Source organism: Asterias rubens, chromosome 13, assembly GCF_902459465.1.
Source record: "Asterias rubens chromosome 13, eAstRub1.3, whole genome shotgun sequence".
NCBI lineage: Eukaryota > Metazoa > Echinodermata > Asteroidea > Forcipulatida > Asteriidae > Asterias > Asterias rubens.
In genome coordinates this window covers 5,989,028-6,016,543 of record NC_047074.1, presented here as the reverse complement: position 1 = coordinate 6,016,543, position 27,516 = coordinate 5,989,028, and the positions used below count along the sequence as shown (strand labels likewise).

At 41.7% G+C, this 27,516-nt stretch overlaps 1 protein-coding gene and 1 pseudogene across 1 annotated transcript in view; one reads left to right on the top strand and one right to left on the bottom strand.

The window, feature by feature from the left end:
• The first annotated feature begins 1,917 nt into the window (after nucleotides 1-1,917).
• The window catches only part of LOC117298659 (NADPH-dependent methylglyoxal reductase GRE2-like), a 42,504-nt gene continuing 16,905 nt past the window's right edge, over nucleotides 1,918-27,516 (top strand). Inside the window, exons 1-3 of the mRNA XM_033781975.1 lie at nucleotides 1,918-3,371; nucleotides 12,464-12,598; nucleotides 21,768-21,974. Of these exons, the coding sequence (XP_033637866.1) occupies nucleotides 3,125-3,371; nucleotides 12,464-12,598; nucleotides 21,768-21,974 (589 nt within the window). The 5' untranslated portion in view covers nucleotides 1,918-3,124. The remainder of the gene's footprint in view (nucleotides 3,372-12,463; nucleotides 12,599-21,767; nucleotides 21,975-27,516) is intronic.
• Nucleotides 23,493-25,687, bottom strand: LOC117298504 (annotated as a pseudogene).

The window sequence follows — 27,516 nt, the reverse complement described above, 5'->3', positions numbered from 1 at the left end:
AACAAGCATATTTGTTGCACGTCACGTGTAGGTTCTCGACCAATCAAACTTCCCAGTTTGTTACTAAGGGAATCAATGTGTGGTGAAGTGGTTTAATCCCAACGAGGCCTGGTTCTTGATAATTTTACCCAGACGAAGTCGAGGTAAATTATCAAGAACCAGGCCTCAGCGGGTTTAAACCACTAGTTGAAAACCGATTCAACACACTTTGATTCCCATTCATAAATACCTTTTCGGTCAAAAAACATCAACACTTTTGGTCAAAAAGTAAAACAAATGCAAAAATTATAATTGTTCAATGATTTTGTTCAACACAACACCCCTCCAGCTATGAAGTGGTAAGGCCCTCCGCCGCCCTCGGGTAAACAACTCCTTATAAGGGAATGCTGTGCGCGTCGCGTGATGTGGCACAACTGTCCCGGCCGTTGCTCTGGACCAGTAGGAATGAAGAAACTGTCTTATAAGCACAGGTGCAAGCTCGCGTGTCACGCCCATGTTTCAACACATTTTACTGGTCATAAACAAAGGTTTATACACACCCACGTGACGCGCTCTCCACCAATAGGAATAGCAAAACTGTGTGAGGTAGTTATGAATGAGGTATAACAATTTTCCATGTTTACCAATTAGAAAACAAAAAACTTGGTTTGTGTATTTGTCGTTGTTAGTGGATTGGTCTTGAGATCCCCCCACCCCCAGAGGTCTGTCGATGTAGGACTATACGCAAAAATAAATTTTATGCCTAAAATTTTTATGCCTAAAACAAAGGCATGTCTGAGCAATATCTCGAGAAGTACATGTCATATAATCCCCAAACTTGGTGTACGGATTGGTCTTTGTTTGTGGAATGGTCTTTGGATCCTCAGCACAACATTGCACAACACTGGCTTAGATTATTTGTGGGGGAAAATTGCACTCTGTTTTACATTTGTCATATTCCCAGAAATGGACTGGCTTGCAGGGCATTTGTGTTTCCAGTCATGCCAGTCACAACTTTTCTTATAAATCCTTGATTTGAAAAATCACAAAACATGTTGGATAAAAAGTGTGAAATGGGGCATTTTAGCCAAACACAGTGATAATCCGTCTTTGTTCACAACATGGTTTGAGAGCAACTTTTCCATTCCTGGTATAGCTTCAGAGGATGCTGCCATCAAACATGTACTTACCATCAGCTTTGCCTCCACCTACAGTGTCAGCGCAAGATGTGTATAAGAAACTCAAAGAACTGAACATTTTTAAGTGCGGTGGACCAGACTGTATTCCGCCCCATTTTATTCATGAATTTGCTTAGGCCTATCAGTTGTGTTTTTCTCTGACTGAAATTTTAAATTGTTCTTTACATGAAGGGGTGGCACCTGATATATGGAAATCTGCTTATAATGTTGTTCCCGTTTCTAAATCCCAACCACTGAATAGAGACAATTTGCGCCCAATATCTCTCACTCGCATGTTCGCTGAGGTTTTTGAAGATTTTATTGTGAAATGGATTATTGAGGACATCAATGACTCCATTGATACTCAGCAGTTTGGTTCACGAGCAGGCCTATCCACAACACATTGTTTGGTGAAAATCATGGATGACATTTTTTAAGGTACTGACAAGTCTCTTTGCTACTGACTTTTCCAAAGCGTTCGATAGAGTCAATCATACCATTCTTGTTCGTAAATTTATTGACTTAGGCATGAGACCATGTATAATCCCTTGGATCTGTTGTTTTTTATCCAATAGAACCCAGGCTGTTAGATTAAATGGAGAAATTTCATCTTGGGAAACTTTAAGGCTGGGGTGCCGCAGGGTACTAAGATACCGGTAGCTCCAATCGCTTTGCTGGTTATGGTAAATGATCTTATTTCTTGTACGCCTGATGTTTCTCACTACAAGTATGACTTGACCTTGTGCCAAAGCTACATGTACATGTACATTTGTATGATAGTGCGCCTCAAACCGCTCTCATGCAGCAGCAACTTGACTGCCTTGACGCATGGTCAGTTGATAATATGATCATGAAACTTAACCCTAGTAAGTGTCAAGTCATGATCTCATGCTTTCATAGAACACAAATGGACGTGCCTGTTTTCCATATTGGTGACTCTGTTATTAAACAAGCTAATTGTATTAAATTATTAGGCATTCTTGTTCAAGAAGACTTGAAGTGGATTGCCCAGGTTGGGAAGTATGTGTACCAAATTCAACATGAAACTTTACTTTCTTCGCATGCTCAATTGTTTTATTCTCCCTCGGGCTGACCTTGTTACCATTTTTTATACAGTATGTCAGGCCCACTCTGAAATATGGCTCCTTTTGTTTGGTTTTGTGGTTTGACTAAATCACAAAGCGAGTGCCTTGAGGGGCTGCAGAGGAAAGCTTTTTGCATTATTCTTTCTACTGACACCGTTAACTCTAAACCATATAGTGAAATCTGCCAGACATTTCAAATTCCACCTGTCATTGCTAGGCTTGAAAAGCTCAGCCTTAATTTTGGGAACACTTTGCTGAACTCCAACATTCACAGTGGATGGCTTCCTCCAAGGAGGAATAATAACTTAAGAAATTCTAACCAGTTGTCTGCTATCAGATGCCGCACTAACCGCTACAAGACTTAAGCACTATTCCATACCTGGTTAACCTCATCAACAAACAATAGCTTGTTTTATTCCTCTTGTCGGGAATTCAACCGCTGTGAATGTCGGCTTTTAAATCACATCTTTATCCAATAGTTTGTTTATTTTTGCTGTCTTTGATTTTTGTTCTTTTTTTTTCTTTAAGTGTTGTTTGACTGGTTAGGGACTGTTCTTTGTTTTTTGTGCAATTTGGGGTCTTTTGCCCTGGTGCTTTTGGGGTCTTGTGTCGTTTGTGCATGTTTTCTGCTTGTTAATCGTTTTACATGTAAATATCTTTTTATTGTATTTACATGTAATAGACTAATAATTGTAAACTTAAGACAGCAATTCAATTTTTTTTACTGCCGGTTTCTTTTTTTAATTTAATATTGTTGAATAAATAAACCATTAATTTTGTTGACTAGTGTTTCAGTGTTTTTATGGGTCCTGAGGTATTTGTAATACTCGCCAACAGTCTACAATGTACTGTTAAAACCTAAAAATCCCTTTAGAACTGTACATGTCTGCTTTGTCATTAAAAATAAAATCAATCATGTATTTTGTGTACCAATTTCTAATCATCAGTGCAGTGAAAGATTGTGATGCTGTTCTCCACCTTGCAAGTCCTTTCCCAACAGAAAATCCAAAAGATGAAAGTGTGTTGATCATTCCAGCTGTAGAGGGGACTCAAAATGTTTTGAAGGCATGTGCCCTGTCTTCCACTGTCAAACGAGTGGTGTTAACAAGTTCAGTTGCATCTATATGTGGTGAGTTTCATACTGATTATGAAAATGAATATTGCTCTTTTAATACTTGAGTTTTCAATTCAATTCAATTCAGTAACGGGTTATTGTTGTCATGGATTATACATGTAATTGTGAAAATTAAAATGTAACACTGATTCATAACCATAGAAAATACACAAAATAATTCTTAGAAAGTACATACTGTGTACATGTGTGTTGTAAAGAAAAGACAAAAACTTAAATCAAGTTTTGAACACAAATGAAAATACTCATGGGCTACACTGTAACTGCAGTACAGCGTTGAAGCCACGCCGGTCTGCACTGGTCGGGTGTAACTGGCACTAGCTTTTGCGGAGCAGCACACAGACTGAGGGCGTAAAATGCCTTTTTTTACATGGTCCTCACTGAGAATTATGTCCCCTGTGAGATTTCACTGACCGAGCCATTGCAGTGCGTATATAATCTGACTTCACAGCCTTCGAACGTGTTATTTGATGCCAGGCACCTGTGTGTATTTGGCATGGGATTACAGACAGTGAATACACACACTGTGCAAAGAAGCTGCCATACTGGAAAAACGACTCATTTACTAAACCTGGGAATACAGGTCATGGTGTGACCTTTGAATCAGAAACACTTTCCAGTGAACGAGGAGGAAACAGCAATGGATCCGGTTGTTGGTTTGACAGACATAACCAAGCTCGAAAACGGATAGGTGTAATGAAAGAACCAACCAAGCTGTAAAGGTTCAAGCCATAACCCTTGCTGCATGCTGCAAATGCCAGTGCACAGAAGCACCACCAGATACGGCAACTTCATGTGGCATACGTACCCTGCCAGGGCTACTGATGCACCATTGTTGAATACAATGGCTTTGCATCTACAACAAATGCAACAACAGTCCATGCAATTGCTTTACAAAGGAATGCAGGATGGATTCAAGCAGCTTGCAAGATCAATGGTGAAACCTACAGTGACAACATCACTGATAGAGCCACCAGGTAAAAATCAGTGCCCATCATGAAAGGTGACATTGCCTAGCTCTGCTTCGCTAGATGGCGACCCAGATCTAAAAGCTCTGATCTAACTTATGTCCTCAAATGAGAACACTGAAGTGCAGTCGCGACTATTTAACCCATCAGATCAAACAGTAAGCAGTTTTAAGTGGTCATTGTGCAAGATTTCAGCGATGGGGATAAAACATGCCCAAAGGTGAAACCTGACCAGGCCAAAATGATAAACACCATGTGGAAAACAAAGATGGCAGATGCCGATGTACTCTTATCCAAAGAATTGCGGTACAATGGTAGGAACTAGAGTAAATTCCACCACTTAACAAGAAGATCTGAAACTGCAGAAAACACGGGGTATTAAGTAAAAGGCCTTGGTGCCTTTGCTGCAAGCTTTCAACATCAAAACAAGATTGACAAAACAGCAGGGGATCCACTGATGTCACTCGTAAGTAAATGCATGTGGATGCAATTGCGAAAATAGAATTAGCTGTTGCAAACAACTTACCAACCAAATGGACCGAGAGTATAAATGCAAAAAATAGTTAATGGCCTGACGTTTCGACCCTAGCAGAGTCTTTCTCGAAGGCTGAATGACAACACAACAAACATGAACAGGTAACTAAGTGAAACATAAGCAGTGAAGTGGAAATGGGTACCACCTAAGGGACCATGGATAAATTATGTCACGGGAACGACCGCGTCGCGACGCGTTCCTTCGCGTGACAAATCGAACAAAAAAAAATCTACGGAGTGGAACGCGTTTTCCTCAACCACCGGGTCTCGAGGAAGACCCACTGTATAACAAAGGAACAATGGTGATGGCCGAAAACCACTGTGTAGTTATAATCGGCTTATCTGGGTAGATAAACCCAAGTTGTTTCCACTGCAATTTACGTCTACTGTCGTTTCAATAAATAAACAACAACCAAATATCCATGTAAATTATAATAATTGTATCTCCGGTCTAGTATATGTTTTTACTAGTTTTTTTCAAGTTACAAAAAGATTAATCCTATGCCCTTTTCATGCAATAAGTCAAAACACAACCGCAGATTAAAAAATATAAAATACTGCGTCTTTGCACGACCGCCATGCAAAATAATCCCCCAAAATACAACAGAATAAAACAAAATCAATAGGAAAAACTTCTTACATTAAACAGTAAAACTATACTCTTTTTTGTACATCCAAGGTATCCAAAATGTTTCATGTTTGAACAATGAAGCCAACACGTTATGTAGTTTTTCTTAAACACGCTAAATATTTCCCAAGGAACTGCTGAAAATTCACCACGTTGTTGACATGCTCAAGATACCAGTGACGGCGCCAATGTTGTATGAGTTTAGCTCGGGCACCAACGCTGGTTAGTTTTGCAATTTTCGGACACCAGATTCTCTCGAAAGTCTTAATCTCAAGGGGGTTGTAACTAATTTCGTAAGCTGTTGCTCAATTTTTCCAACGGAGGGCGGATCTCCCGCTATCACATTGTTTAGGAAAGCCCTCTAGCGTTCACTGTTTCTTGCATTATAGTTCGTTGCACGCAAAGTAACAAGACTACTACTAGGCCTGTATATTGAAAACACTGTATGTGAGTGTGTCGCTGGATAGTGTGTTTGTGTACTACGATGTAATTTTGCGTTGTGTTTTGTGTGATTGCGAGCCGGTCGGCATGATTTCGCGGTACCTTTATGAACGAATCTCGTAAGTGTAATCATCTCGCTAAACACGGGTCCTAATGTAACAATTAGATGTAGATACAAAATAAGTTGGCGATGATTTCAAATTTAAGAATAATAGTCACCACTTCAACTTGTTATGGCAGTAGCATATTATTGTATTGGCTTTGGCAAACTCGAGTGTTGGCTGTACATGGACATAATTATTATCTCCAACCCATTGTCTGGTGTATACCTGAGCTAGACCGCAAACACTAATCCTTAACCCCTTGGTGGCTTACTTACGAGCTGCCTTGTCCATGTAATCTGAACAACAAAAGGCACCAACAATAGAGTTCGATAATGAGGGACCTCAAAAATCAGTGAAGCGCTTAATCCATCTTGGGACAAGCCCATGACAATTTTGGGACAGACTCGTTCTAGAACGAGTCTGACCGCGGGTGGCCGCGTTCTTAATTTATCCATGGTCCCTAAGAACCGTGTTCCTTCCCTTGAAACTTACGCGCAGGTTGTTAGTTCAAAAATTAACTCGAATGATCATTCTACCCACAGGACTCATGACAACCTCCCTAGAGAAGAGCGTGAGGCTCTTAAGACTCTACGAGCACGGAAAGATATCATCATCAAGCCAGCCGACAAGGGCTCTGCTGTTGTTGTCATGGGCCGTCAGCAATACATCGATGAAGCCATGAGACAACTGAATAACCAAACTAATTATAAACCCCTTGACACTGATCCGACAGGCACCTTTTCAAAGGAGATTCAACAAACACTGGACGAAATGCATGACCGTGACAACTTCTCCAAGAAAGCTCACAAGTTTCTCTCCCCGGTCGACTGTAGAACAGCCTTGTTTTACCTCCTTCCAAAGGTACACAAACCAGACAACCCAGGAAGACCCATCATATCTGGCAATGGTTCCCCCACTGAGAACATTTCTCTTTTTGTTGACAGTTTTCTCAAGCCGTTGATGCCGCAGATTCCATCATATATTCATGACACTCCAGATTTCCTCCGCAAAATCGCAGGTATTCAGAAGCAGGTCCAAAACACAGCCATCATCGGCACTTTTGATGTAACCTCTCTATGCACCAACATTCCCCAAGATAAAGGGATTGCTGCCTGATCTTCAGCTCTGGCTAAAAGAGTGGTCACACATCACCCTCCATTTCAGACATTGTATCCCTTATGCAACATGTTCTACCCAAAAAAAACTTTTCATTCATGGGTAAGAATTTCCTACAGGTACAGGACACTGCAATGGGCACACCTATGGCACCATCAATGGCGTGCCTTTTCATGAGCCATCTTGAACAGCGCATGTTGGCATCAGCCCCTTGCCGTCCCTGGGTCTGGTGGCGCTATATCGATGACATCTTTTTCATCTGGACAAGCGATGAAGCAAGCCTCAAAACTTTCTTTAATCACAAATTCCTTCCACAGGACCATCAAATTCACGAGCGAACACTCAACCAAGGATACACACTTTCTGGATGTCAAGGTTCACAAATCTCTTTGTTAAACCCACAGATAAACACCAATACCTACATTCCACTAGCTGTCACACCCGACACAGCAAAACCGGCATAGCCTACAGTCAGTCCCTCAGACTCCGTTGAATCTGTTCTAATGATTCTGATTTTATCCACCACTCACAGGAACTTAAGAAACACCTTGTTTCCAGGGGTCATAGCTCTCTAGCAGTCCATCGAGCTATCCAGAAAGTCAAGGCTCGTTCTAGGGAGTCAGTACTTTCCAAAGGACCCAAGAAACAACAGAGTCCTACGGGGAAAGTTCCTTTTGTTGTCACTTTCCACCCCTCACTTCCTCCCATTCGTAAAACAACCAGTTCTAACCATCATATTCTTCACACATCAGATCGACTTCAACGTGCTGTACAGGAAGAACCCATAATTGCCTACAGACGCCCACCAAGTATCAGGGATCTCATCGCCGAGCAGAAGTCCCTCCCATTAATGATGATGTTAATCCCCTTCTACCACAGGGAACTTTTAGGTGTTCCAACATCTCCAAATGCATCGTCTGTAGACAATACATCAGGGAATCGGACTCCTTCACCAGTAACACCGGCGGTATCACCCATAAGACAAGGGGTCATGTCACCTGCACCACCAGCAATCTCATTTATGTCATATCTTGCAGAGTCTGTGGTGTTCAATATATAGGTGAAACAAGAACTTCACTCAAGAGGCGTTTCTATAGCCACAGATCTACAGTCAAGACCCAAAAGCTAGATACACCTGTAGGTCATCACTTCAATCTTCCTAATCAATCCATTTCTGACATGATTTTACAGGGCATAGAGGCACTAGGCAACCACAGAGAGACTGTCCGTTTGAGTAGGGAGAAACTCTGGGTTAGACGCCTCCAGACCATTCAAACCCCATGGTCTGAACATCCAAGAAGGAAACGACTAATAAACCTTTTGTTGTGCCGTCTCCTTTTTCCCTATAGCCTTTTAGCCTGAGCCTCGTTCACTAATTAATTACTTTTTTACCCCACCTCCCCACCCTTGATGTTGTCCTTTGTGTTTCCATCTTCTTGCTTGTGGTCAAGCCAGTCCCTTCCCTTCACCCCCCACCCTTTTTGTCCCTCTATTCATCGTGTACCCCCTGCTTTTTTCTGTATGCTTTCTAACCCCATTTATGTATTTCCACTTCACTGCTTATGTTTCACTTAGTTACCTGTTCATGTTTGTTGTGTTGTCATTTAGCCTTCGAGAAAGAAACGTCAGGCCATTAACTATTTTTGGGATGCAATTGCCTTTAACTTTGTTATCCTTTTGCGACATAAATGTAACTCAAAAACGCTGTGGCTTAATCAAGCTGGATCTAAACGCACAGTATTTACAAATTTGGGCGGAACACATTGCGATCACCAAATTTCTCTTTGGACATGTTGGAGACAATTTACCAAAGCAACTTATCAAAACAGATGGGACAAAAATTGGCCCCTTTACACAGTTGCACCATACTGGAAACAAGTAGAGACAGAGAGCTGCCAAGAAATAACTATTTGAGAACATCATTCTCCACGGTCTCAAAAGGGGAAAACAACTACAGCCCAGATTGCCATCAGCAGACAAGACCAAGAGGCAACCAGAACAAATGGGCATCTGGGAGGATGTACCCTACTGTCTACCCTACAATACGGTATAACCATACATATTAGTATTATTATTATTATTATGAAGAAGTTTATTTTATGCTATCTACGATACATCCTATAGAGCCGGATCCAGACTATGGATCTGAGGCGCTAAAGGGGTGATATTATTTAATGGACAGAATTCTACGTAGGATGTGGGCTGTGCTGAGGAGTGCTATCTTCTGGACTAAGTTGATGCTAATGCTGCCAGGGACACGCTCGATGAATTTCTCCAGTCCCTTCTTTACTAGTCCTAGAGCTCGGATGACCACTGGTATTGTCTCGGTGTTCATACTCCACATTCTTCTAATCTCGATCTCAAGGTCTTTGTACTGCGACAGCTTCTCGGTAACTTCATAACTTTTGATCTACATGAGGGATTTTTACAATCGATACATCGTCGGAAAGGTCATTAAAAAACTCTGTAAACGCCTCACAGACATGACCCCTTTTTGACCTTGTCTTCTGGTTCAAATCAAATTTATTGTATATTTTCTACAAACGTCCATTTTGTGGTTTTATCTACGACCGTACTGCGTTGATAACACCGGTTCCCGTCTGATCACTGATGTTAAGCAAAATCGGCCCTGGTCAGTACTTGGATGGGAGACCAGTTGGCGTCCAAAATTTGTATTTATTTTTTTATGTTATTTTTTTCTTCTCCTATAAATAGCTTCGTTTTTAGTATGTTTTCAAGACGTTTTCACCCAACATTTCTTTTCCGGTTAGTTAGTCTCTTCTTCAGTCGTCATTATGCATAAGGTCCTCAACCACAAAAGCTGTTTTGACAATCTATACATCATATGAAAGGGCTTTAAGTACGTAGTCTGTTTTCAAGGCGTTGTCAACAAACATTTCCCTTCCGGTTAGTTAGTCTCTTCTCTAGTCGTCATTATGCATAAGTTCCTATGCCCTCAACCACAAAAGCTATTTTGACAATCTTCATCATTTGAAAGGGCTTTACGTACGTAGTCTGTTTTCAAGGCGTACTACAAAAATGGGTATGTTGGTGACCTTCTCTTCACCTTTTGACCTTTTTAAACCGGAAGTGCCTGTAAAATGCTTTGAAAAGGCATCATTTAAAGGCTTTTAGGTTGATATGTACACTTTTTGATGCTTTACCATAAAATTATTACACATCGAGAAAACTGTTTGGTTTTGATTTCTTTGCAATTTCTTTGCTATTAACAACACTTTTTTCATTGATTCAAACACTGACCCAACAATAGCCAAACACCTAGTGTTTGTTTCTACAAACACTATATCTAGTTTTTGTTCGTTTTTGTTTTGTTTTTACTGATACTTCTTCTTCTTGTCTACGTCCCTTGTCCGCTAACAGGAACATCTTTCCAAACATCGTATGAACTTGAAACTTCACACATAGTTAGATATTCCTTTTTCTATAAATGGATATATATTTGTTTGTACTTGTTTTATGCCTCTGAATAAGGTCCGGTTTGGATCGAAAGCTAAGGCCATCTACCCTATTTATAATATGAAAGGACTTTACGTACTTCACAAAAATGGGTATGTTGGTGACCATGTAGGCTAAAGCGATTGCTTGCTTTGATTGATACCTTTTTTTATTGTGACTAGTAAAGTGTACAGCAATTTGGCAATGTTAAAGGCATTTCGACCTCCCATTATTTAGTTAGTCTCCTTCATTCACTCCATCAAAGTGCCGACAAGGTTGACAACATTGGGACGGTGGTTCTGACGGATTTTTCCAAGGCGTTCGATATGATTGATCATACCATCCTCATTGAAAAATTTATCCGCTTGGGAGTCCGTAGATCCATCGTCCCTTGGTTGTGTGACTTTGTCAGCAACCGCGCCCAATGTGTACGATACAACCAAGCACTCTCAGAGTACAAGGTTCTCAGTGGAGCTCTCCCGCAAGGAACTAAACTCGGCCCCATTGGTTTCCAGGTTGTTATTAATGACGCTGCTCATGATTTGGGTGAAAAGATTAAGTGCTGGAAATATGTGGATGACTTGACATTTGCTGAAAATCGTTCCTGCTTCCAGCCTAGTGGGCTGCAAGTAGTTCTTGATGAATTTACTGAATGGACCAACACCAACAAACTCAGCCTGAATCCCTCCAAGTGTCAAGCCATCCAAACATGTTTCAAAACTAAACCCCCACCACATGCCGAGTTGAGCATTGCGGGAGTCCCTCTGAACTTTGTATCTGAGGCAAAGGTCCTAGGAGTCTGGCTACAGAATGACCTACGATGGGATAAAAATATCAATGAAATTTCTAAGAAAGCCAATCAAAAACTGTATATGCTCCGACTGCTTAAGAGGTTTGGATTTAATGATGTTGAACTCATAACAATTTATAAAAGTTATGTGAGGCCTGCTGTTGAATATGCGGATGTTACTTGGTCTTCCTCAATTACTGCTGCCCAGGAGAAGACTCTGGAGCACCTGCAAAAACGTGCATGCAGAACAATTTTGGCACAGCGCTATACTTCGTATGCGGATGCTATGCAGCTTTGCGGGCTTGAGTCTCTTGCTGATAGGAGGGTGAAACATTGTCTCAGCTTGGCCGAAGGACTTGCCAAGTCAGAACGTACATATGATCTTCTCCCTCCTACCAGACGGGAGTCTCACGCCCGCAACCTGCGTAATGCACATCATTATTCACACTTACGCACCAGGACATCACGATTCAAAAACAGCCCAATACCCTATTTCATCAGCTTGCTGAACAAGTAGAATATTTTGCTCTGTGAACAGCTTTTAATAACTTTTTTTTTTTTTTTTTAATTAGTGCCACCACCTCTAATCTGTGCTAGATTATTACTCACTTTTTGATTATTAATAAAACTGTCCGTGCTTACTTTTTACCAGTTATCTAAATAGGGCCTTTATATTCCTTGTGAGCAGCTTTTTAATTTGTTCCTTTTTTCAATGATTTGTGTTGTTTTTATATTGTAAATTATCATGCAATTTGGCCTTCGGGTCACAATGTGATAATGTGAATAAAATATACCAATATACCAATATACATACTTGTGAAACAACCCCTTTCACACATCCGAACACCTAGAGTTTGTTTTACAAACTCTAAATTTCTAGTAATTGAATAATTTCACCCACTGCACGAGAAACTTCAGCTCATGGGGGCCACTTATCCAGCAATCGCTCCAAATCAAGGAGGTTTCAGAAGCCCCTGTGGCTTTAATGGAAGCATCCTGGGGGGATGGAAAGGCTTACTTAATGTTTTTATTATTTATAATTGTTCCCTTAGATTTTTCAAAAGATTTTGAAGGAGATGCAAATGAATCAAACTGGCCAGATGTAGATTCACTGGATCCGTACTCCAAAAGTAAGATGCTGGCAGAGAAAGAAGCCTGGAACTTTATGGACAAAATGGAAACTAGGGGTTAGTATGTTATTGGGCTGTTTATCCACAGGTAATTTTAGACCCAGGTACTAATGGTAAATAACGGTGGGAAACCCGTGTACACAAGGTTAAGCCTGGAAGTACAATTGTAAACAAAACATGCCCTGGCTGGACGTTCACAAATGTATTAGCACACATAAGAACAAATAACAGTTTCATAAATCTGTGGTCTGCAATTCCTTCATGATTGGAATGTGACAATACATGTAATACATTTTAAGATTGATATATTCATATTCATCAGTTTCTAATTACTAAGGAAGATTAAGTGCATACTTAATCAGGTTTATGGAACGCGGGAACCATGCGTGCATCCCTTACAGTTTGTTTATAAACAAACAGTACACAAAGTGCAGCTTGGCTTTTACAACGCGATCCCTGAGTAGACAGGGTCATGTTGAGTCGGCAGGGTCACGGTGTGGCAAGTGTTCATTGGGTCTAGCGGACCGCGCCACTACGTCATCGCCTCTGATTGGAGGAAAGTTCCCTACATAGCAACAGCATTGGCTGTGCGCTAAACTTTGTCTTTAGCTTCGCCATTACAACAAAACACACAACACGCCGTTCAGGCTGCTTGTTGTTTTTCCAACACCCATCGCCACCCCTCCACAACGGCCTGGCCTTTTCTCTTTGTTGATTTTCTCCATTTCTATGGGTTTGAGATGTCCGTTTGTTTTTGTTTTGCGTGTTTCCCCTCAAAAACAGTATATTTAATTATATATGCAATTCAGTGTAGCCACTTGTTTATTATACTGAGTTCTATAGTTTTGGTAGTTGTTATGGTGTGTAATATGTTTATTTCATATTCATGTTTGGAGAACTAGGCTCACACCAGAGTTTAAATTTAATTGTTTTAGATGATATGCATTTACTGTTTGCTAACAATTGTTTGGACAAAACATTTGAAAGTTGTCAGTTTAAAAATTAATGTTATAAACAGATAAATAAACAGGACTCGTATACCCAGAAGAAGTAATGGTGTGAAACAACATAATTTCATTCTAGCGTTTGGTTCCGTAGGGCCATAAACAAAAGTAAACACTTAGCTGATGTAAAACAAAAAGGTACATGTACCTTCTTCGACTTCCCACTAGCTGGAAAAATTGTTTGGTTTGCGTCATGTTTTAGAATAACTGTTCTCTTCTTGTCAATGTGTGGTGTATTCCAAAAATGAAGCACGACGGCTCAAAGTGTTTGCTGCACAGCGCTGTGAAATAGACGTCGGAACGACCACTTTCGCAGCCAACTACTGCCTATACTTAGGATCTGCAATTGTTTTGCTGCTGGTCGGCATTGCTGGAAAAATACAAGAAAAAAACTTGTTTCGAAATATATAAACTCACGACTTGGACTTACATGTACTTGCACGTATGTTTACTCTACACATTTCAAGCAAATTGAGGGGGGGGGGGGTGGGGTCGATGTTCGATCGAGGCAAAGTCTGCCTCGATTTACGTCACAAAAGGGTATGGGCGGAGTCGCCCCCCACAACAACTTTTTTAAGCATATAAATCATGACAAACAATTACCAAAAAATTTGTCTACTTAACTCTACTTACCTGTAGAGCGAATACTACAATTGCATTGTTCCCTATGCCGGCAGGCAATTAGCTAAGAGTTTTACTCACAATAGCACCCTCAATAGTCCTTTTCCCTACGCACTGTGACATGCGCACCACGTCGGCGTCCATTTTTATCTTAGCAGGCAGAGGTAGCGGACGTGGATTTTTACTGGCCATAAAATCGGTAAGTTTTTAGCTGCCTTTTGCTTGATAAAGTGAAGTAAGCGGCTATCCAGTAAGAGGATAGCGCGTAGAGTTGTGAATTATCTTGAGTGTTTTCTAGTGAAATTATGAGTTCATATAAAAAATCGGGGAGGACAGGGCTTGTCGCCGCCGGAGGGACCTACATCCCTCCGAGACGGCCCGAGTCCTCAGGGGATTGCGCCAGTGACACTACGTCATCGCGTAGTTGGTCCCGCCATGGCAAATGCCACAAGGAAGGGGACCGATTTCAAGGGAGGAATTCTTGGAGGCATTCCACACCCTCGCGGCCTCAATTATGGCCGACGCGAGGGTGGTGGACAAGGTCCGTCTGACTTGGTCACCCAACAGGTGCCCCACAGTCAACACGGCCATGGTTGGCTTGCACCGACCAGCGGGGACTCTCACACACGACAAGCCATGCTTATTAGGACTCCCCTCCCCCGATATGATGATGGCTGCCCATCATTGCTTGGACACAAGCTATGCTCTGAAATTTACGAAAATAGCGACCCTGGCAACAATGGCACGCCGCACCAATGTACTGGACTTATTTTTTCTGCCGTCAGCCGGGGCCCGTAAATGCCTGGACGACCTCCTGCTCACTGGGGGGGACTTGTTCGTTGGTCAGTTCCAGATGTCCATGGAGGCTGAAGTAAAACGCCTTAAAGCTACAGATAAGATAACTCTGAAGAAGCCTCACACCCTCATTCCCCGTCGCCGCCCACAAAAGGTGGCCTGTGGCTGCGCTGATAACACGGCTGGCTCTCGATACCCACAACCCCAATCTGACCAACCACCTGCCCAGTCGGGCCGTGGTTTTCGAGCGCCTGCTACTTATTGTAGAGCTCAGTATAGTCCTTAGCGTCTCCATGCGGAAATGCTTCGGACGGATGAACTTGTTGAGAAGTTTAGAATCGGGCGCCACACGCCAGCCTCCTTCTTGGGAGTCAGGAAGAAGGTTGACATGAAACCCGGTTGTTGCCTCCCCAGTTGTTTGGTCCTAAGTTGTTGCCTACCCAATGTTTGCCTCTCCCTCCAGTGCCGCCCCAGTTGTTGACTCCCCTGATGTTGCCTCTTCTGATGTTGCCTTGCCTGTTGTTGTCTCTACTGCTGTTGCCTCCTTTGCTGTTGCCCCCCCTGATTGTCTCCCCTGTTGTTGCCTCCCATTGCCTACCCTGTTGTTGCCTCCCATATTTTTGCTTCTTCTGATTTTCTCCCCTGTTGTTGCCTCCCGTGCCCTACCCTGTTGTTGCCTCCCCTATTTTTGCCTCCCCTATTTTTGCCTCCCTATTTTTGCCAAGCGGTTGGCTTGTGCGTAAAGCGCTCGCCTCTCACCAAGGTGACCCCGGTTCGATTTCCAGCCAGGGCCATATGTGAGTTGAGTTGTGCGTTTGGTTCTCTGTTGTGCCACGAGGGTTTTCCAGACTATTTGGTTTTCCTCCCTCGGGAAAAATCAAATACTTTCGATCTTGGCTGTGCTCCGTGGTCAATATGGGTTGATGTGGCTGGCAGCTGAAGGCGCCCTTGCATGCCTGCTTCTCGAACATGTTGCATGTTGTAGCCGCGTCCTTCGCAATTCAGCTCTATAGCTGCGAGTAAGGATGATTAGCCCCCAAATTATTATTATTAGGCACGCCGTGTGTCCTACGCCCCTGTAAACATCTGATAGCTTGCGTATACCCACCGTCTACTCGGTGCGAGCCTATGCAATTGTAGTATTCACTCTACAGGTAAGTAAATTGAAGAACATGTAGACCCCACCCCACAGTAGTGTGGGGGGTCTACGATTGAATACTTACCTGTAGAGCAGGTGCGTAAAAAGAATGTCACAGGGTATCGGGGATAAGACTCTTGAAAAAGCCAATACATCGCATGCTATTGTGGGTGCTATCTTGTCCAACTAAGGTGTTCAGGATTACCAATTCGTTATATCACTCTTATGTCGCACAAGGGTTGTTTGTTTTTTAACTTTGCAGTTTGAAAGCTCACAAAAATGCTCTTAAATTTTAGCAAGGGACCCTGGCTACATTTTGGCTATGTGGAAAGGGCTTAAATGGTTGTCTTATCTCTGTACTTCAGCCATTTTGTAATCCAGCTGTTTTATCCCCATGCCTTTGAAGTGTCCCATTTTTAAGTCACAAAACCACACATCTTCATATACATGAAGCCCTACGATTGCCGTAAGCAATTATTCTTTATTGTTTATTGCAACAAATATCGTAGCAGACAATGAAAATTATAATATTTTAAATCATATAAATAAATAAAAATGCCTAAAGGAACACGTTGCCTTGGATTGGTCGAGTTGGTCTTTGAAAAGCGTTTGTTTTGTAACCGTTTTTTATAAAATGCATATGATTAGAAATTGTTGTAAAAGTAGAATACAATGATCCACACAAATATGCCTCGAAATTGCACGGTTTTCCTTTTACCTCGTCGACTAACACGGTCAGTTCATAACTGTTCATCACAGCAGTTCATGAACCAAGTTCATGAACTGTCCATTCATTCATTCAAAGCCATTATACACTTTCGGTACAGACAAAAAGAAAAAAGTTCACAGCTAGATTTACAAATAATTTACAGGGTTTACAGAAGGTAATGGTGAAAGACTTCTCTTGAAATATTGTTCCATGAAATGCTTTACTTTTTGAGAAAACATTAAAACAATATCAATTCCGATAGCGAGAATTACGGATTTATTTTAAACACATGTCATTTCACGGCGAAAAGTGCGGAAACAAGAGTGGGTTTTCCCGTTATTTTCTCCCATCTCCGATGACCAATTGAGCTTAAATTTTCTAAGGTTTGTTATTTTATATATAAGTTGTGATACACAAAGTGTGGGACTTGGACAATACTGTTTACCGAAAGTGTATAATGGCTTTAACGAACATTTAGTGGACTTTCATGAATTTCATGAAACTTCATGAAAGTCCATTAAAACTTTGTTTGCAGTTAATGAACTTCATAAACTCACTTGCAGATCAACAGGTTAGGTAACACCATGAATGTATGGTTGATTGTAAACGAGGTTCAGCATTACTTTTTTTTAATATAAATTAAGATGAACAGTGATGAACTTTCATGAACTTCATGACCTTCATGACCTCATTACATATTCATAATAGAAATAAAATCAACTAATTCCAGGGTTTTTATGTATAAAAATGGGTAATTCATATGATAACCAAATCTTAGGTTAAAATTTGATGGCACAAAAATATAAGGCTTTCATTGTTCTATATTATTTAACTGTAAGAAGTAAAAATTTTTAATTTAAAAAAGAAGAAGTAATAAATGGACCTTTCCCGCCATGACTAAAAACGAATACGAACAGGGGCACTTACATTTGTAAATAGGAAACCGGGTGTTACTACATGTATAGCAAAGCCGCGCATACAACAATAGTAAGTTTGCATAGTGTGATAATTGTTAAGGTGTATATTCAGATAGGATCTGTATACAATATGTATTGAAATGTAATTAGGAAATAACAGTGCGAGTACCCAGTCTTCACTGTGTGGTAATGAACGGGTTGGAGGCGAGGTCCGTTAACAGGGCCAGCCACCAACCAAGGTCATTACCACGCAGTGAAGACCGGGTACGAACACTGTTATTCCCATTAATAAATACCTTTTTTAGCGAATTAAAAGGCTAAAATTGTCAAAATTCTGTGACTTTTCTCTCGGCGGTGACTTCCAGACATGTTCAGGGGCCATATTTGAGCTTTTGATGGTTCCCATCTCTTTCGTGCGTTAATCACATTACTGATCTTTGAGACCAGTGACTCTTTGAAATAATGATCTGTTCAGCGCCTTCACTGGGGTCAAAGGAGGCAAATGATTGGACGATCGCTGTTCCTTGTGCATTAAAACACGCGCATGAGCTCGGCGTCAGTTTATACACGCGCACATGTTATACGCGCACACTTAAAATTGATACATTTTCAGCGCGCGTACACGTAAGTGCGCGAAGTTGCAATTAAACTAACAGGGATATAAATAAGCATGCGATACAGTGCAACGCGCAAGGTTTACACAATGTATGCTGATTTAGTGGCCACTTATTCGCTATTTTCCAAAGCCGGTCTTTATACCACCGTTAACACTCTCACACGTGACCGGGTTTTGACCAATCAGAGACTTGAAACCGTCCAAGGTATTTATTAATGACTATTAATAAGGGAATCAATGTGTGGTGAAGAGGTTTTCAAGTAGTGGTTTAATCCCAACGAGGCCTGGTTCTTGATAATTTTACCGAGACGAATCAAGAATTGACATTTAAATTCTTCATGAACATTTCATGAATAAAATGTTAATGAAAAATTAATGAAAATTGTTCATTAAAAGTTCATCAACCAATTGTTCCATTTGTTGTTCAAGAACATTCATGAACTGTTCAGGAACATCATGAAAATTGTGATGGCCAGTTCATGAACTGATGTCAATGAACAAACATGAACTGTTCATTAATAATAATTATAATATATAATAACCGTATTTATAACACGCCTTTTGCCAAAGGATACAAAGCGCCAGGTATTATTACTGCAAGGAGTGGGGCGAATTTTGAGATATAAGACCTAATCCTTAAGCACCATGTAATGGTTTACAAGGTGCTGTGGCGCAATATGCTGCCAATCCAGCCAGGAACACAGGGGCGAACCCCTTCTCTTTTCGATAAGTGCACTGGGTTCTTTTACATGCGTTTACACAACACATGGGACCAACGGCCTTACGTCCCATCCGAAGGACGAAGCAATGGTTATGTGTCTTGCTTAAGGACACAAGGTCACGGCTGGGGATTCGAACCCACACTCTGCTGATCAGAAACACCACAGTTTGAATTCGGTACTCTTAACCGCTTGGCCACGACACTTCCACGTGGATATTCATGAACAGTTCATGATCATCTCACAAGGAGGCAATGTAGGCGATTGTCCCATTGCCCCCATGCCCGGGGTTATTTGCCTTTTTTGCCCCTTACCAAAGAGAAAATGCCTTATTCAGTGCCCTTGCACTAACAAAAAAAACCAAAGCATTAGCAGGCCTGAAATAAGGGGATAAAAGGGTAGTGACAAGTTTTTAAATGGCCGCTCAAGACCGGCAGGGTCAGTGCCAGGGCCTTTATTGCACGGCAACGAACCTGCAAGGTTTTAACAGATGTTTTAAGAACGAGTCACTAGTCTTATATTCCCATTCATAAATGCCCTTTTGTTAAAAACATTAAAAAATATACACTTTTGACAACTTTGACAATCAATATGATGTCATCAAAATGGCGCCCATTTTGAAATGACGTCAGCGGAAGTGAAAGCAACTTCAAATTGCTTGAGTAAACCATTTTCTTAAAATAGTGTATTAACCCCTGGGCCCGAGGCACTATTGACTGACACCTTAATTTAAAAACTAAATCAAAACTACAGTTTGTTATACATTTTGCCTTGTGCGCCGTGCCAATAACCTCAAAGGGATGATCGGGATGTCGCACGTCGGAATTTAGAAAGCGGGTGATCGGACGTGTGAAATTTTCAAAATGGGAAAAAAAAAAAAAAAAATTTCATCCAAAACCATTTTCATGAATTAGTGATTAGCGGTTCTGTCGTTAAGACTTTTGTTTGTAATAAAATCATCGAGATTCAACGATCAGTTGAGCACCAAACAATTTATTTATCAACAAACTTTGCCCCGCATCGCGCACGCCCTCAATGGGCAAAAGTCGACATGTTTGAATATGCTTCGAGACTGTACATTGTACCATTCTGTACATGCGTGCGGCACACTGTTTGTCAATTCTTTCTCAGTTTGTGAATGTGCGTATTATGTTGGAGTCTATCAATGGCCAATCACAGCGTGCGGACTGTGTATGCACTGTGCATGCAATGGGTATTTCCGTGCTAGCGGCGACGTCGATGGGTGTGCAATGGTGTGTGTGCATGGATGCACTCGGCATACGAACCATGTGGTCATGTGTACATCGTGTTTTAACGTTTGTTTACAATCGCATTTCTGATGCTGTAAATTTGAAGTCGGTTTTGGCTTGTCAGGAACTTGTTTGATCTTATTAAGGCGCCTTGTCAAAACCTCCAAGCCGTTCCATTCCGCGTGCATTCTGCAGGAGTCCACGATTGGTAACAAAAGAACCTGTAGCAACCGGGCAAGTCCACGGCCACGACAGCTCATTTACATGTCAATAAACATGAATATTTCGGTGGCTCCGCGGAGTGACCGGTCAGCCATTGTGAGGTCCAGCTTATTAGCTGACTGGGGGAACCGTGGAGGAACGTAGGTGGTTAACAATGGTTTTACCTTTGCAGATTAAAAAGCGAAGTAAGGGTGGATGTAAAAGCCATTTCCTCCAATGTGTGATTTTTAATGTACATGACCAAAACATGTGAATTCTAGAAATGGTTTTCTTTATTCCCGGCTTCGACTGACAAAATTTTCAGGCTATACGTGCAAGCTCCGTTCCAAGTGGGCGTCAGAGTAGAGCAGTGACAGGGGACAATTTTAAAACAGTTTTCTTTTGCAGCAATCATGATGAGCATAAAACTACCTACTTATTGTACATGAGTGCGTTTTGGCGACCCCAACCAAAAACTGTTTCGGTTGTTGGTCGTTGGTTCTGCTGTTCAGACTGAACGATAACCGAGTTGTGAGCTCAGAAATTAGTAGCAAATATGTGGCCTGTCGACAATTGGAGTTTAATATGTACCGTGTAGATGTTTTTAACATAAATAAACAACTGTTTGTTCTCACATGACCGTCCTTCCGTGGACTATCCGAGGTCTTAGCAACGGCGGTATTTGTTGTCCAGTCCGCGGCTTGTTGGCGGAGGAACGCTCGGGAGGTTTGGACAAGGCGCCTAAATGCAGTCTAAAAATAGTCTCTTTGCCCTTTTTTGGGCAGGGCGGCCAATAATTTTAGCAGGGCGGCCAATTCTTAAGCAGGACAACCTAAATTTTAGGAGGGCGGCCCGCCCTCCCAATTTACGTGTGTAGAGAGCGCTGTTACTTATAGCTATAAATTGCGTTTCGTGTGATTATCGTGCGCCCGACACGTGGAAGCCAGCCGGTTATAAAAAGCTACAGCTGGTCATTATCAAACGTTTAAACACCCCCACGTGACGCGCTCTACACCAATAGGAGTAGCGAAATTGTCTTGGGTATTTATGATTTGAGCATAGGCTTAGTACATGTGTTCAAATAGCACAAAGATTTCTACACACTGTAAGCTGTTTGTTCGGTACATGTGTATTTTTTATCTTACAATCCTTAAACCTTAATTTTTTTATGGTGGTTCAATAGTTTATAGTTACAGGGAAATCTGCAAATTTTAAATAATTATGCTTTTTTTCTCTTCAACTTTTCACTCTTGCAGGTGAAAAAACATTTGATCTTGTGGTGATAAATCCTGGCTTTGTGTTAGGACCAGTTTTGTCTGGAAGCAGCTGTACTAGCATGGAAGTAATCAAAAGGCTAATGTGTAGAGACCCACCTCTGATCCCAAAGATGAATTTTTCTGTTGTTGATGTTCGGGATGTAGCATCAGCTCATATTGCGGCGATGAAACTCCCTGAGGCGAATGGTAGGCATATACATGTATTTCCATCACATTTGATATAATAAGGGAATCAATTGTGGTGAAGTGGTTTTCAACTAGTGGTTTAAACCTAACGAGGCCTGGTTCTTGATAATTTTACCGAGACGAAGTCGAGGTAAATGATCACGAACCAGGCCTCAGCGGGTTTAAACCACTACTTGAAAACCGATTCAAACACTTTTATTCCCATTCATAAATACCTTTTCAGTCAAAAAACATCAACACTTTTTGTCAAAAAGTAAAATAAATGCAAAAGTAATAATTGTTCAATGATTTCTTTCAACACAACACCCCTCCTATAAAATGGTAAGGCCCTCTGCCGCCCTCGGGTAAACAACTCCTTATAAGGGAATGCTGTGCGCGTCGCGCGTATCGCGTGATGTGGCACGCTGTCCGGGCCGTTGCTCTCGACCAATATGAATGAAGAAACTGTCTTATAAGCACAGGTGCAAGCAGGCCCATGTCACGCCCACTTTTCAACACTTTTTACTGGTCATAAACAAAGGTTTATACACACGACGCGCTTTCCACCAATAGGAATAGCGAAACTGTCTGAGGTATTTATGAATACAAGATAAATTTAGCAAGACTAGTGTTTAAATTATTAAGAGCATTGAACTTATGTAGTGTAGTGAAATTCATTCATACTTGAATATCATTCAATAAGCCATCTAAGAGTTAAGTTTTAATAATGTCTGGTACAATGACTTGCTTAAATTTGAATTCCTCAGACTATTGAGACAGTTGCTACGCCACGTGATTAGGGGCAAGCTGTTGTATAGCAACCTCCAGGATGAGCAAACCCTGGTATATTGTGTCATACACATCCATTCAGAATTGTGTATTGGTGTTCTCCGTCTCTTACGTAAGTATGCAAAAGCTTGTTCCGTGTCACGTGGTGTAGCAACTTTCTCGATAGTCTGGAATTCAAATGTAAGCAGTGCATCTTAACTAAGCGAGTCATTGTACCAGACATTATTTTAGTCTAACTCACAAATGGCTTATTACTTGATAATGCATACTTGAATTTGTTTTTTTAAAGGCAACATTGTTTACATAATGTTTCCCTCAGGTTGCCTGGCAAAACTATGCTTATGTCACCCTTAAATCAATCGGCATTCGTTTATTCTATGATGTATGGCAATATGGCAGCATACACAAATATACATGTAATGCTGTTCCACACACTGATTGGCTAGTTGCAACTTTGTAACATATAAAGGACTACAAATGTACATGTACACACAGGTCGACTACACCGATACATGTGTACACTGCAGATTGAGGACTTACTTTTCATACTATCCAATGGAGGACATTGCCAAGAGTCGAATGGTACCTATCGATGTGAGGACATAACACATGAATCCTTTTTCTTGCGGTTCACTAATGTGAATGTGTATACTGGCCTTCTAGGAAATTTTTTGGGGGATGGTACATGTATTTTCTTGTTCTTGGGGGGGGGGGGGGGGGCAGGCCAAAGGTCTAGACTAATCATTTTGCTGTGCCTACAGAGTCACTCTAGGTTATGACTGTACTTTGGTGGTGCATGAGACCTTAAATTTGTTTAAGTGTCGTCGTGTTTCTACAAAAGCCCTTAATGTTTCTCCAAGTTCTGGTCTGCAATGCGACAGGACAGGACAATTCAATGTCACGTTTTCTTGGAATCTTCTTCAGCAAAATGAATCTCTGCAAGCCCTCGGTTACGTCTTTCTTTTCCTGGGCAGTCCAGGGGCGTCGCTTGAATTGTCGACGCTTGACTTGTCGAGCTTTTGGAGCTGGATCTGTTTGGGTTGGTGGCCTTCCTACAACACACAGGAAAGAAGAGGTAAATTAGGAAACATAATCAAATGGGGCCTATACATAACCTAAAAATGTTCATTTTACCGATGTGACATTTACTCCTCAAGTAAATCAATAAGCAATTTAGCACAAAAGAATGCGATAAAGGTACCTGCAGAAAATGCCTGAGAAGAAGCAGCCATCTTGTTTCATCCTACCGTACAAAATGAGTTGCCGAGATGGGCTAATCTAGACTAATCACTTGACTGTGCCTACAGAGTGACTCTAGGTGATGACTGTACTTTGGTGGTGCATGACACCTTAAATTTGTTGAGAGCAAACGGAGTCTGGCATCTTATCGCATTTTTGTCTAGGGGGGTAAACAGGGAATAGGACCAGCATATGCAAGAGACCTACAAGAGATATAGGCAGTCACAAATATTAGAAACTTACTGGCATCAACACTGTCCTCCAAAGCTGGGTCACGCGAGTCACCTGAATCACTGCTGTCCTCATCGCTGGTGAAGCCTTCTGCAATAAAAAGAAATGAAACTTCTACAGTTAGTTTTGATTGGTTTCTGGCACACAAATAAAAATGTGGGCCAATCCGTTGGGTTGTGTGTGTGGGGTTTGGGGTGTACAGTGAATGATGTTCAAGGGGGGGGGGGGGTGTTAGGTGATGACGGCCACAAGCCGAGTTATCAGGCCCCAAAAACAAAGAGCAATTTTTACATTTAGGTATGATTGCTTTTTGGCGCACACACCTAAACATGTTGGCCAATCCATTGGGGTGGGTGGGGGGGGGGGAGGTTGTACAGTGAATGAATGTTATGGGGGGGGGGGTTACCACAGTTTGAATTAATTTGGAAAGACAAATTAAAAAAGGGTTTGTTTACCTCCAGTAACATGCAACTCCTCCAAAGATTTGCCTCTCTCCAAGCTCAGGAAAAGTCTAGACAGTTTGGTAACCCTCTGGACAGTGTCTGGCAACTGGTAGTACTCACGATGACCCATGAAGTCTGCAAGTGTTTCAAGCTGATGTTCATTCAAGGCCAGAATTTGTGAAACAGTCGCTACATGTTTATGAAGCTTTGTAGACCGCATGCTATCAACATTCTCAAGGCCCGCCTCATTTGCATATGCTCGTAGACAGTCGCTTCCTCGTATATGACCTGAGCCTCCGTAACAACTTCGTGCGAATAAGAACATATTGTCTTGTGCCACTCCAGCTGCATTTCTATTTGCGACCAGAGCCTTTAACCATGCCATCACATCAGTACCAAGAAGCACAGGAACAGTTCTGCCCCTCTTACCAACTATTTCAATGACTTGGAACATTTTACAGAGGTGCCGTTCAAGATCAGTCATCACGCAATCACCATTCACAATGGCTGCACTACTGCGCTTGTGAAAATCTTCCAGTTTCATTTTGGATACTTCCCCCTGTCGTCTGTGGTTGAAGATAATGAGATGGCACAGTGTGACTTCATTCAATTTCTTCCAAGCTGGTGTAATTTCATGGCCCTTAGCAGAGTGTAGGAGCTGCACTTCCCTGTTGCCAGTTTCATGAAGGAACGATAAGATTTTCACCACATCTGCATTTGTGGGGAGATCAGCACGTTTGTTGCGCTTTCCTTGGTACAGTGTTCTGTGGGCATGGGTTGACACAAGTTCTGGCCACTTAATTTCACATAACTGCCTAAACTGTTCGGCCTGTTCCGCTTTTTGCCTAAGATTAAACTCTAAAGCACTTGCTTGCAGTATGAGTGCACATCTCTTGATGGAATGTCCAATCTTGAGTGCTAGAGATGGAACGTGATACATCTGTTTTCCTTCACTGAAGCCGGCGACATCATGAACAGCCTTGACGATATCATTCAGATGGCGGGGATGCACGAATACTTCCAGTGATGCATTTGGTTGTTGGGTGTTTTGTCTCAGTTTATAACAAGACGACCAAGTTCTCGTAGTTTGTTCCGAATGTAGCCATGTTGTGTAACATCGTGGCCAAGTCTAAGGTATTCACGTTTGGCAACTTCCAGAATCAAAGAATCATTCTTGACAATCAGACCAACATTGTCTCGCCTCATAGAACTAAGAACCTTGTTCAACTGGAAAGATACACCAGCAGGGGGTGGTTTTAACAAATCACTCGTTAGCTACTCGCCCCCTAACACGACCTATCCTACTGCTACCATCAGTCTGTGCAGGGAGCACAGGCTTAAGTGGGCACTGATGACGCCAAAGATCAAGACGCACGTAATAGCCATAACAATGTATGCATGGTCCATATGCGTGTGGAGATGCCTCATGATTTGGTCTGTATACTATAATAAGGACACCCTTTCCCTCTTTACGGATTTTGCAATTGTGTCTGTGATTACCAATATTGCGGATGTATAACAGAAGTTTCTTGCGGGCACTAACGTCGGTCTCTGATGCTATCTCTACAACTTCCTTCTCCTCTTTGTGACGCGACTGAAGATGACGGGGTAACTTGGCCTGAGGCTCATCACAGTAAAAGCAATAGTGTTTTTTGTCTCATTTCCTTTGTCCACATGACTGCATGACTGTTACGGCACACTTCTCACTAGAATCATTTGTTTCACATTCTACAGCTTCATTGCTTTGGTGAAGCTCGGCAGTTTCTAAAATAGCTTGTGGGTCATAGTCATTCCAGGAACTGGTGTTGGGGTTGACAGACCTTGAAGGATCAGACTGAAAAATAGCTTGTGGGTCATCGTCATCCCTGCAATTGGTGTTTGGGTTGACAGACCTTGAAGGATCAGACTGGAAAATAGCTTGTGGGTCATCGTCATTCCAGGAACTGGTGTTGGGGTTGACAGACCTTGAAGGATCAGACTGAAAAATAGCTTGTGGGTCATCGTCATCCCTGCAATTGGTGTTTGGGTTGACAGACCTTGAAGGATCAGACTGGAAAATAGCTTGTGGGTCATCGTCATTCCAGGAACTGGTGTTGGGGTTGACAGACCTTGAAGGATCAGACTGAAAAACAGCTTGTGGGTCATCGTCATCCCTGCAATTGGTGTTGGGGTTGACAGACCTTGAAGTATCGGACTGAAAACCTTATGTTTGATGGGCCAGCTAGCAAGGAAAAGATAAATGACATAATTAACACCACTGAAATATGATTAGGATTATGACACCAATTAAATATATACGGTTGAGTGGATCAGCGTGCCCTTAAATTGATAGGCAAATAAGACATTACCACTAAGCTAGTCAGAACTTGTAGGAACACGTTGCCTTGGATCGATCGAGTTGGTCTATGAAAAGCGTTTGAAACCGTTTGTTATGAAATGCATATGGTTAGAAAGATTTTTTAAAAGTAGAATATAATGATCCACACAAGTATCACTCAAAATTGCACGGTTTTCATTTTACGTTGCGAACGAACATGGTCGTGTTCCTTTAAAGCATCCTTTCAAACAGTATATCTCATTGGGGGGGGGGGGGGTGGCACGAATTGGTAATTATGCAGCTTTTACTATAAAGCGAGTCGTTTGCCGTAAACAGCAAGTGGTTTTGCACTCTGTTACATTTAGAGAGGACATTTGTTTGCCTCAACACGTTAACCTTGGAAAAACGTCTCAATTGTACAGAACATAATTTATTATGAAGAAACATAGCATGTTATTAAATTCATATCGATGGAATTAATACATGACATCATCATTTACTCACCTGGTGCTCAAATAAGGAGCGTGTGATGCCATCATCATTG